Here is a 12333-nt window from a genome sequence, read left to right as displayed (position 1 = left end):
ATAACCTGTCCTGCTTAAACCTAGATTGGACCAGATATGTTAACTGGCGACGTATCCTGCCTGAGCTTCTGTACAGCTCGCCCGTGCTTGAGTATCTTGTCTTTCCCGGGGTTGGTGCCCTGAATTTCTTCTGCATAGATCATTTGACATTAAGTTGAGAAAATACAACTTCATCTCCTTAGATAAACAAAATATGTTTATCAAAGAACTAAACTGTAAATAAATTGACTTTCTATTGAAAATGGGCCCACAGTTGTTGTTTATTTACAATTATGCCATGCTAACTAAGCAAAATTGTTGATTTATTTACAATTTTGCAACGGATTAACAAAATTTGTTTATTAAAGAGATAGACCGGGGATTCCTCCATTAAGATACCAATTTGTTTGCTTAATCTTCTTCCGTTCTATCAACTTGTGTAGGGATTTCTGCATCGTGAAGATGATGATGACTATGATGACAAATACTTCTGGGGCAGATTGCGAAAACCACCTCCTTGTCTTTCCACGCACCTCAAGATTATTTTCATAGATTCATTTCATGGTGAGTTTGATGAAGAGCTGAAGATAACAAGGTATCTTCTCCGGAAGGGGAAGGTTCTAACAAAGCTGATGTTAGGCTGGAGGAGGAGATCAAAGAAAGGACATAAAGAAATACAGAAGTTGTTGAAGGAAGGAAGGTTAGCCTCTGGGGAATGCTCACTTGAAGTTATAACAGACGACTAGTCTTTGCAGCCCATCCATTGTTGTAGGTTCGTCTTTTTTGTCAACAGCAGCTTCAATTAGTAACCAAGTGCAGGTGCTATTATGGTCTGATTTTTTGAGGTTCTTGCATCTGATGCAGTTGAACCGAGTTTCCATTAGTATGGATGCTTTTTTTGAACTTGTGGACTAAATTGTTTTTCTTATTGTATGCTGTTGGTTTTATGAACTGCTGCATCTAGCTAGAGGCGAGCCTTAGTCTTTCGAGTCTACTGCTAATTAATGATATATTGATATGAATGTCCTATGTCTTTTGACATATGGCTATATTCTTGTGATGTGAAGTAGAGCAGTTTTTGTCATCTTTCTTATCTCTTTACGAGTTGTTTGTCAAGCAATATACCATTTGAAAGGGTAATAAGGCTTGCAAGGCTGCCAATGCAAGGTTATAACACGGAACGACTAGGATGTAGGAAGATTTCATATCCTTCCATAGATTATAGACAACTCCTTTGAAACCTTCATGCCTAGAATATGTCAAATCCCTGTTTCTGACCGACTTAAGACAATTGTTACCATTGCATCCCATGTTGTGCAGTCTAAAATCTCAACATGCCCTAGTATATGTCAATTTGCCTTTGCTTTGTTAAGTCTTCAATGCTAAAATATCTTAACAATCTTATATACATTTGTGCTACTATATTGTTTGATCTAAATCGGATTAGTCCTATTGTTTCATAGTTAATCATCCTGATTCTCTATGTCATTGTTGGTGTTAAGGATATAATTCAGAGCATCCTACATGAAAAGGTCTGTTATGCATTCATGTGTTAACGAAAATCTGTTCTTCTTTCTTTAGCACTCTGATAATGCATACACAGAAAGTTCGTAGAGAGTAGAGACATTTAGCTTATTAAAATGTTAAGTTGTTGATCACTGCTTCATTTCATCATTAAAAGAGGTAATTCTACTCTGAAATCAAAGGAAAGAATAAGAAAACCAGTTCTCTTAAAATTGTACATTCCTATGATTTAAAAGAGGTAACTATGAGTTAATGTTAAAGATTTCGAGAGTAAAATAGTAATATGAAAGGCTTAGAAATATACACATCTTAAATCAATCATTTCTTCTACTTCTAAATCTACCACAAGTAGAGTCTGCAGTCTCATTAAAACATAGTGTATGTAACATTGAACAATATGAAAACAAGCACATTAAACATTACATTTATGTGATGAACAAAAACTCCTAAACCAGCTGATTGTTTTTTCATTCAAAGATGAATGCTTAAGACACGATTATTGCTAGCATAATCAGGATCAAAGTACATTTAATATAAGAAAACATCAAACAGTCATTACATCAACATTAAGTTTTGCCTGTTCTATAGAGTACTTTGCTAGTGACTGTTGTACAATAATAACATAGTTCTGATTTTTGAACTTGATGATAACTCTATGACTTAATAAAGTAGTACTATTTCCAATTTTAAAAATTCCGTCTAAATTAGTTCACACAAAATTGATTTAAATTCAATATCAATGTGATAATTAATTTATGAAAATTCAACGTGAAAAATAATTTATGAATGTGGTCGGGTGCTCTTTACTTAAACACTAATTGTGACATGTGATTATGTGAACATGTCGTAAAAAAACAATAAAGAAAGGGGAAATTACCTGAAGAGGGTTGTAAGGTGAGGAACATCTGATCCATATACATCCCATTGACCAGTGGTGTACTGGTGTTAGCTATATCTTCAAAGTCAAAGTAAACACTCTTGTCTTCATAGTTAGCAACCATTGCACCACTCCTTTATCATACCATAAAATTAGGGATGTCAGTGGGGCGGGTCAAGTAGGAGACCAGCCGCATCCCCGCCCCATAAATGGATCTTGGTTTGGCGGGTGGTGGGGCGGGGATGGGGATAAAAACCATACCCGCCATGGGTGATTGGGCGGGGGTGGATTTTAAGTTGTACCCGCCCCATCCCGCCCTGCCCCGCCCATCCCCACCTCGTACCCGCCCATCCCCACCTCATATCCACATCTATATATCTTTTAAAGCAAAATTACATACTTTTATTCTATTTATAAAATAATTACATGAAATACAATATTAATTATAATACTCTGTACGACACTTATATTATAACACAAAAATGTGTATAGAATGTTTTATTTTATAATTCGTATTAATTATGTAAGATTCTGTATTTGAGATACGGATATTAGGTGGATCTTGGGTGGGGATTAGGCGGGTCTTTGGTGGGGATTAGATGGGGATGGATATCCAAGTGGGGGGTGGGGCGGAGATGGTTTTGGAGTTGTACCCGGTGGGGCGGGGATGGGGATGAAAATTGGACCCGCCGTGGGGATGGGGATGAAAATGTTAGGTGGGGATGGGGATGGGAAGGCCAACATCCGCCCCGCCCCGCCCCGCCCCATTGACATCTCTACATAAAATTATCATTTAACATAAGTAATCATAATTATACTGTACTGTATAAAACTCATATAAACGGATCGGATACGGGTGATGGGTTAAGTGGGTAACGGGTGAATCGGATGGATGCAGGTGAAGTTTCATCTAACCCAGACCCGATTCCGATTTTTTTTTTTTTTTTTTTTAAAAAAAAGAAAAGAAAAAAAACCAATAATCATTTGTACGGTCAAAAGCCTAGTTTTACTCAAAATATCACCTTTTCGGAATTCCAAAAAAGGAAACCTCTTCGCCAGATTTTTTTCTCCCCTCCATCTTCTTCACTCAGAGAGTGAGAATTCTCAGAACGAAAATGGCAACGACGTCGTATTTCTCATCACTGCTACTCAGTAGTGTAACTTCTAGTTCCCTCAATTCAACTCATCGGAAAAGGGTAATTTCTCCGGTTGAATGCGGTTCAATTTCGGGTCGAAATGGGCCAATTCGACTCAGAACTGGTTCCGGGTCATCAACCCGGAGATTGGCTAAGGTTGAAGATAGAGGAGAAATATTGGAGAGAAATTGTGGGTTTCTGGTGGATATTGTTGATGATGTTAATAATGATGATGAACAATCTCTTGTTGATTCTTCTAAACACGAGGTAATATCTTGATTGTAATATTATGTGTTTCTGTAATAGTTGTAATGTAATGTAATATGGTTGATTTTGATAATGTAATGCGACAACTGAATCCAAAAATGAGGTAGTAGTTGGATAATTGATGGGTTTGATGATGATCCTTGTTTTGCGTTTGATTTTTATTTACTTTGTTAGAATTGTTTGAATGAGAAATTGAGAATAGAATTAAGTAGTTCAAATTTGGTTTTGATTGCAATTGGAATTGTTGTTGGGAGATATATGAAATTATTGGTTAATTGTGTGTTTAGTCTTTTGAAAATGTTCATAATAAGATCAAAAGAAGCACTCTTTCCATTCGGATTTAATAGTCGATTTGATAGTGAATGTAGAGATATTTGGTTTGTTGGGAGAATATAATAAATGGGTTTGTAAATGAGGTGTTAGTTATCTTGGGTTTGATCTTGATATATCCTAGTATAATATCATTTGTTGACATTTGATGATTGATGGAAGGAATTATAAAATGACATAAAGAAAATGGGTTTGCAAGAGCATGTAGGATTAGATTGAAGGGAAAGAAGGAGGGGCATCATGTGGGAGATCACAGGGTATATGATCTTGGTTTATGTAGCTGACCCCGTCCTTTTGAATAATAAGGCTTTCGTTTTGTTGCAATGAAGAGTTTTCCTAGCACAATACAGGTATATAGTTAGAAGAATGTGATAAAATGACAACCATTTGGATCGTAGTGATATTTGAAAAAGAAATTCAAGATTTGGGAGGTGAGTTTCTTTCTTTGTGCTTGACCAAGGTTATACTGGATAACATAGCAATGTACTTTTAATATTCTGATGATGTATCGGTTGGATGCATTACTCCCCTTTTGGTGTTTATTAAAACTTTATGATGATCTAGTGAAATTGCTTGTCATTTATGGATTTGTTTTTCTACTTTAAACCCCCCTTCATAATGGAGTGAGTATATTCCAGTAAAAGAGATTAGATTATCTTTTTCGAGTACTGAATTGTAGCCTAACAATTCTTCATCAGATATAGTATTTTTTTCTTGTTTCCCGTTAGGTTATCATGTGAAGCACCTTGCCATTCTGTAAAGTCCTTTGAAGTGTATTCTGTATTTCTGTTCATCTTCTATACGAAGTACATCATAGTCTGACAACTTTTCAACTGGTTCTCGAATCTAATTCTCTTGAATATATAATTCATGCTTTCAGGTTGCAGAGATAATCCCAGAGATTCCAGAACGTGATTATGCTGGAACACCTTATGTCCCTATTTATGTGATGTTGCCAGTAAGTTTGATTTGTCTTTATTTTATATATCTCCGAATACTTTGTGTTTCCTTCATTGCTCAACCAACTTATTAGTCTCCCTAACCCCTAGTCCCTAGTTGCACTTGCATGTAAGCTTCTATTATTTTTATCACTTAATCTTATTGTTTAATTTACCTTTAGTTCATACTTTCTCTTGTAACAGTTAAATACAATTGACATGAACTGTGAGCTGGTTAATCCACAAAACCTCATCGAGCAACTAAAAATATTAAAGTCGATTAATGTTGATGGTGTTATGGTTGATTGTTGGTGGGGCATAGTTGAGGCACTTGCTCCTCAAAAATATAACTGGAGTGGTTACAAGGAACTGTTTCAAATCGTGCGTGATTTTGGACTTAAATTGCAGGTATTCTATCTTTCCGTGCTCTTGTGTAGTTATGTACTATGAAGGATTTTTCAAACTACATTTCTGACTTTATGATACTTCATATTGGTGTTTAAGACTAGTGGAATTCTAATGGCTTGTCATGGTTACACTTCACTGCGTCACAAGTCTTTAGATACATATCAAAAGGCAATATTCTCTGTATGGAGTAAAATAATGATTTTTTGGGTTGACAAATGCACTGCAATTTTTATGGACTTGATGAATCGTGTGTTTCAACCTTTCTTAGACCAATTTGTGGTGGTGTTTATTGATGACATATTGGTTTATTCAAAGAACAAAGAGGACCATGCAGATCATTTGAGAGCGGTGCTAGCTACTTTAAGGACTAACATTCGATCTAGTATTGTTCTTGTGTAAACCATACTTGTGCTACTTTGGCAACCATGCAATGAATTCGTTGCCATCTTAAATGATGGTTGTTTGTAAAATGAAAACTTTATCTCATATCATGAAATGCCTATTTCCAAGAGATTAGGAGTAATTGTGTCATCTTCTGCATATTTGGAATATTTTTTGGCTCAGGAATGTACAAAATAGAAAGACAAGTAATAAATGACACACAATGAGAAATCTTATTTAATCAATAGGTTTTGGACTAAGTCTAGGTTTTTATAACATCATTAAAGGATTTGTGTTCAGATTTTTTTTACACCTTATCATGAATTTTACTTGCAGAGTCTCAAATGGTTGTTCTATTATAGGTTGTTATGTCTTTTCATGCATGTGGAGGCAATGTTGGGGATGATGTGAATATTCCTCTCCCTCATTGGATTACAGAAATCGGTCAAACTAATCCTGATATATATTTCACGGATAAAGAAGGCAAACGCAATACTGAAAGCCTTTCGTGGGGAATAGACAAAGAGCGTGTTTTAAGAGGCCGTACAGCAGTTGAGGTATCACAATTTATGAATATTTTAATGGCAGTTCGCTTCTGTATTTGTTCATCTGTTTGTACAATACGTGCACTTTTATTCCTTTTTTAGGGTTTAGATGGAAATTATTTTTTGGTAATCTTTCGCCCAAACTTAGTTATGTTCTCATGGAAATTGCATCACAAAGTACTATGTTAATTAAAATACATAGTCTAACTCTCTAGTTGACACGATAGGTTTACTATGATTACATGAGAAGCTTTCGTGCGGAATTCAATGAGTTCTTTGAAGGTGGAACCATCTCTGAGATTGAGGTTGGGCTAGGTCCATGTGGGGAGCTACGTTATCCATCCTATCCTGCAAATCAGGGCTGGAAATATCCAGGCATTGGTGAATTCCAGGTAATAACCTATATGCATATTGTAAATAGTTTTCTACATAGCTGTTGAAAGTTCTCATAAATTCCAAATACTCTCGGTTGCAACACGTGCAATATATATATATATAAAATAAATTTAATACAATTCATAGAGCAAAAGAAGTTGCTGCTAGGATATTCTTAGAAAGGTTAATACAAAGCATGGTATATATTGCAGAAACTTAACATGAATTAAAACTTACCTTCTGCAGTGTTATGACAAATATCTAATGAAGAGTCTTCAGAAGGCAGCTGAAGTAAGGGGACATGTGTCTTGGGGCAGAGCACCTGATAATTCAGGTTCTTATAATTCTTGGCCACATAAGACTGGTTTTTTTCGTGATGGTGGTGATTATGACAGCTATTATGGTAGATTTTTCCTTAATTGGTATTCTAAGGTTCTGATTGATCATGGAGATCGTGTACTTGCCCTGGCCAACCAAGCCTTTGAAGGCTTCCCTATTGCTGCGAAGGTGAGGAAGCAATGTTTTAGGCCCTGCTTTACAGGCATTTGTGATTTCAATGTGCTATCTACAGTTGAAGGTTGGAATGTTCTTTCATAACTGAAGTCAAGACTTTTGTTTGGTGTGCAGCTGTCAGGTATTCATTGGTGGTACAAGACAGCCAGTCATGCTGCTGAGCTGACTGCTGGGTTCTACAATTCTTCCAATCGTGATGGCTATGCTCCGATTGCAGCAATGTTGAAGCAACATGAAGCTGCTCTTAACTTTACCTGTGTGGAATTACGCACAATGGATCAGCATGAGTCTTACCCAGAAGCACTAGCAGACCCTGAGGGGTTGGTTTGGCAGGTTAGCTCATATTAGACTTCAACTTTCGGTTATCAGTTCTGTGAATCTATGATTATCTAGTGAGGTCAAGTGACTTAATGAGACCATTTTGTTTTCTTCCCTTCCCCTTTTTTCTTGATAGCAATGTATGTTTTTCCTCCATTTGAGATGATGGTGAGATCATTTATGTAATTATGGTCTGGTGCATTCTATCTCAGCCTTATAATTCCAGGCACATAAACTTAGAGATGTCTTGCGAAGCCCTGCTATATTGCTGTGATTCTTTCACCTCAGCCTTCGAAATCATCCCAATGTGATTGTTTGGATCCACTTTTCTGCTATTGTGTTTGACTGCAAATTTTATTATCCTTCTTTTTTTTTATTTTAGATTTTGAGAAATGTGGTTTGGCAGAAGGCAGAAGCACTAAAATCATATTTTGATGACTTTACTTTTGGTCATTTTGTTTCAGTCCTCTAAAGCAACAATTGTTCTTTTTCACAACGAGAAATCTTTAACATTTTAGACATTTGTGAAATCTTTAGAGTGTAGATCCCTAATAATTACTGTTTTATTCTAGGTCCTGAATGCTGCATGGGATGTGTGCATACCAGTTGCCAGTGAGAATGCTCTTACTTGTTATGACAGAGAAGGCTATAACAAAATATTGAAAAATGCTAAGCCTCATGATGATCCTGATGGAAAGCATCTATCTGCTTTCACATATCTCAGACTTAATCCTGATTTAATGGAAGAATACAACTTCATGGAGTTTGAAAGATTTGTCAAAAGAATGCATGGTACAATTACAAATCCCTTCACGCGCATTTGATCAGTAGATTTCCACTCACATGCACTGATCTTTCTTTTTTTTTTCAAATAATGTTAATAAAATGAGAACTATCATGAAATGGAGTTTGATGTTTCAAATACTTTTACAGGTGAATCAGTCCCAGATCTTAATTGCCCAAGGGAGCCATCGTTACCTGAAAGTCCAGAGGATTCTCAGGAGCCGGAGCCTGAAATCAAACTTGAAGGTGTCTAAGTGGCTATTATGTAGAATAGTAAATCAATCACTCATCTTACATAGCTAGTTAGCTATACTAGTTGATTTCACCCCAAGTTGTATATCTCTATCTTTTGTATAGATCATAACTACGTAGTTGACACTATATGACTTGCTGATTTGCCAACCATGTATAGTGATCTCACATACATAGTATTTGTTTTTTAGCTTGAATCCAGTCTCTATGGGACAAATTATAATCCCAATTCATTCAACTTTTACCATTACCTGAATTCCAGGAAGTCTCTTGCATTGATGGTGCTGAAGTTGCGTGGAAAATTTGAAATGAAATTACCTGAATCTCACTTTTTGCCAAATCTGAAGTTCCTGCAACTCCATTCTGCCGAGTTTCCAGAGAACTGCTCTATGAACAGGCTGATTTCTTCTCCTAGTCTAAGATGTTTGACCTTAAATTTCAGAGAGAGTATTTATGTCTGGCAAACATAGAACTAATGTTGTGCTCAATCTTCCCAATCTGCTTCATTTTAATTATGTGGTTACTTGACAAAACATTACAACATGAATGTCAATACTCTTGTGGATGCTCACATTGGCATAGCGTTGGACTAAGAAAACTTAATGCGAATATCTGAGGTTTCCTGTGATTCTATGGTAGAACCCTTACATGGAGTCTCTGCCAAACATTTGTACCTCTCCGGAAAGTGCATGGAGGTAGCTCTTTTTAATCCATTCTTATTTATTCATGGTATTCTTATCTATTTTCTTTGATGTGTGTATGTAGGCTCTCAATTGTGGTCAACCTAGGCCTCCAACCTTCAATAACCTGTCCTGCTTAAACCTGGATTGGACAAGATATGTTGACTGGTGACGTTTCCTGCCTGAGATTCTGCACAGCTCGCCCGTGCTAGAGTATCTTGTCTTTCCCGGGGTTAGTGGCCTGGATTTCTTTTGCGTGTATCATTTGACATTAAAATACCAATTGGTTTGCTTTTCGTTCTGTGACTTCTTTCAACTTTAGGGATTTCTGCATCGTGAAGATGATGATGATTATGATGACAAACACTTGTCTTTCCACTCACCTCAAGATTATTTTCATAGATTCATTTCCTGGCAAGTTTGATGAAGAGCTGAAGGTAACAAAGTATCTTCTCCGGAATGGGAAGGTGCCGACAAAGCTGATGTTAGGCTGGACAAGGAGATCAGAAAAAGGATAGGGAAATAAATAAGTTGTTGAAGGTAGGAAGGTTGGCCTCCGGGAAATGCTCACTTGATGTGACGAGTCTGATGACAGACTAGTCTTTGCAACCCCTCCATTGTCATTGGTTTGTCTTTTTTTGTCAACAACAGCATCAATTAGTAACCAAGTGCAGGTGCTATTATGGTCTGATGACTCTGATCTTTTGCGGTTCCTGCATCTGATGCAGGTGAATCTGAGTTTCTATTTGTATGGATGCTTATTTTGAACTTGTGGACTAAATTGTTTTTCTTATTGTATGCTGTTGGTATTATGAACTTCTGCATCTAGGTAGAGGCGAGCCCTAGTCTTCCGAGTCTACTGTTTATTAATGATATATTGATATGAATGTCCTATGGCTTTTGACATATGGCTTGATTCTTGTCAAGTGAAGTAGAGCAGTTTTTGCCATGTTTTTGGTTCAATGGCTCCTACATGAAAGGTCTGAACAATGTGTTGAAGTTGGAGGTCTGTTATGCATTCATGTCTTAAGGAAGCTGATGCAATGCAATATCTGTTCTTCTTTCATCAGCGCTCTGATAATGCATATACAGAAAGTTTGTAGAGAGTAGAGACATGTAGCTTATTAAAATGTTAAGTTGTTTATCATTGTTTCATTTCATCATTAAAAGAGGTAATTCTACTCCGAATTCAAAGGAAAATTAAAATCAGAAAACCAGGTGCTCTTAAAATTGTACATTCAATTAAAGATACTTTTGAGTTTTACAATATGATTAATAGTACATGAGAATAAGAGGTTCTTAGATCTTTCCACGAGGTCCGAGCTTAGGAGGTTGTTGAGGACCCCTTGTGATGGGTAGCACATCAGGAGGAGCGGTGGCACTGACGTATGTGAGCAAGGAACCACCTCCCAATATCAAAAATTTGAGCAACAATCCTCTCTTGGTGAATGGAGCTGCAAATGTCTCAAAGAATTTGCTCTGCAATAGGATGCACAAATCATTTACATACAGCCTAATGCAATCAATTACTAGTTTTTTATAAGTTAATGTAATGATTTCGAGTGTAAAGTAGTAATATGTAAGGCAGAGAAATATACACATCTTTAATCGATCATCCCTACTACTTCTAAATCTGTCACAATTATATGACAGTCTGCAGTCTCAATAAAACATAGTGTATATAACATTGAACAACACGAAAACGAGCAAAATATCAAGCTAACATTACATTATGTGATGAACAAAAACTCTTAAATCAGTTGATAGTTATTTCAAAGATAAATTCTGAAGTCATAACACAATCGTTGCTAGCATAATTAATATCAAAGAACATCTAATATATACAAAACAGTTCATTACACCAGCACTAAGTTTTGCCTGCTCTATAGAGTAATTTGCTTGCAACTGTTGTACAATGACATAGTTCTGAACTTGATGATAACCCTTAACACTTTATAATATACTATTTCCAATTTCCATCTAGATTTAGTTGTCACAAAACCGGTTCAAATTACAATATCAACGTGACATGTGAAAATATAGTAAAAATTAATCAAGAAAGTGCAATAAACCTGAAGAGAGTTGTAAGGTGAAGGAGCATCTGATCCATAGACATCCCATTGACCAGTGGTGTTAGCTATATCTTCCAAGTCAAAGTAAACACTCTTGTCACCATACTTAGCAACCACTGCACCACTCCTGTATGTTACCATAAAATTACAATTTAAAATAAAGTAATCATAATTATTATTTATAAGACTCATATTTTTTATTTGTTACATGAGTATTTATATTTAGTTACAAGTTTGTTACAAGTACTGTCTAGATTACATTATCAACACGACTATTAATTCCGAACAAAGAGAGTATTTACCTGGCGTTGTTGAGCTTGAAGCTCTGGCGGGCAGGCTTGATGTGAAGCTTAGTACCAGTGATGGAACTTCCAGCAAGGCCCTTGATGGTGGTGGGCTGCACGGCAGCCAAGGTTGCTAGAGAAGCCATTTAATTGGGTATGTATGTGTTTGTACCAAGTGAAGATTTTTCTTTTTTTCTTTCTCTGATTATCACTTGGCTAAAATTAGTATATAGCCAATGTTTAAGTTTTTGTGGAACAGAATGAATCTAAGTTGTCCACGTGGCATTGCTGATTTTCTTGGGATAGATTTGAACTCCTACCAGGTTGTGACACTTGGATTTTGAGCTGGATAAGGCTATCTAATTTGATTCTCCTTGCTTTGGTTTGTATTTTTGCTTAGGTTCTTTTAAATGAACTTATTACTTGTAAAAGATTTTATTTTAAAGTTCAAAGATTTGGATAACAAGCATGGTGGTTTAAACTTAAAAGTCAAAGTATTTCAAGAGCAAGAAATTAATCTCGTCTACATCATTGTCTTTTGTGACTCTATATGCCAAAAACAAAATACAGTAAAATATTAAATATAAGAATTAATGATCATAACGCATAACGACATAAAACTAGTTAGGATAATTACTTTGGCCTCTAACAACTAAATCTAGTAGTCCTCT

General features: G+C 36.1%; 2 protein-coding genes across 2 annotated transcripts; one reads left to right on the top strand and one right to left on the bottom strand.

Annotated features, from left to right (window-relative positions):
• Nucleotides 1-3378: 3378 nt before the first annotated feature.
• Nucleotides 3379-10194, top strand: LOC145560077 (beta-amylase 2, chloroplastic-like). Its single transcript, XM_081621334.1, has 11 exons — nucleotides 3379-3783; nucleotides 4994-5071; nucleotides 5256-5459; nucleotides 6203-6397; nucleotides 6613-6777; nucleotides 7007-7267; nucleotides 7388-7606; nucleotides 8164-8383; nucleotides 8525-8620; nucleotides 9392-9538; nucleotides 9709-10194. The coding sequence occupies exons 1-10, from the start codon at nucleotides 3496-3498 to the stop codon at nucleotides 9412-9414; spliced, it is 1749 nt and encodes a 582-aa protein (XP_081477460.1). The 5' UTR covers nucleotides 3379-3495; the 3' UTR covers nucleotides 9415-9538; nucleotides 9709-10194.
• Nucleotides 10195-10506: 312 nt separating this feature from the next.
• LOC145558676 (photosystem I reaction center subunit VI, chloroplastic) lies at nucleotides 10507-11875 on the bottom strand. Its single transcript, XM_081619985.1, has 3 exons — nucleotides 11681-11875; nucleotides 11379-11505; nucleotides 10507-10785 (listed from the first exon to the last, which is right to left on the bottom strand). The coding sequence occupies exons 1-3, from the start codon at nucleotides 11806-11808 to the stop codon at nucleotides 10606-10608; spliced, it is 435 nt and encodes a 144-aa protein (XP_081476111.1). The 5' UTR covers nucleotides 11809-11875; the 3' UTR covers nucleotides 10507-10605.
• Between the last annotated feature and the right edge of the window lie 458 nt (nucleotides 11876-12333).

This window comes from Chenopodium album, chromosome 9 (genome assembly GCF_948465745.1).
Source record: "Chenopodium album chromosome 9, dcCheAlbu1.1, whole genome shotgun sequence".
NCBI lineage: Eukaryota > Viridiplantae > Streptophyta > Magnoliopsida > Caryophyllales > Amaranthaceae > Chenopodium > Chenopodium album.
This window is presented reverse-complemented; position numbering and strand designations above follow the sequence as displayed.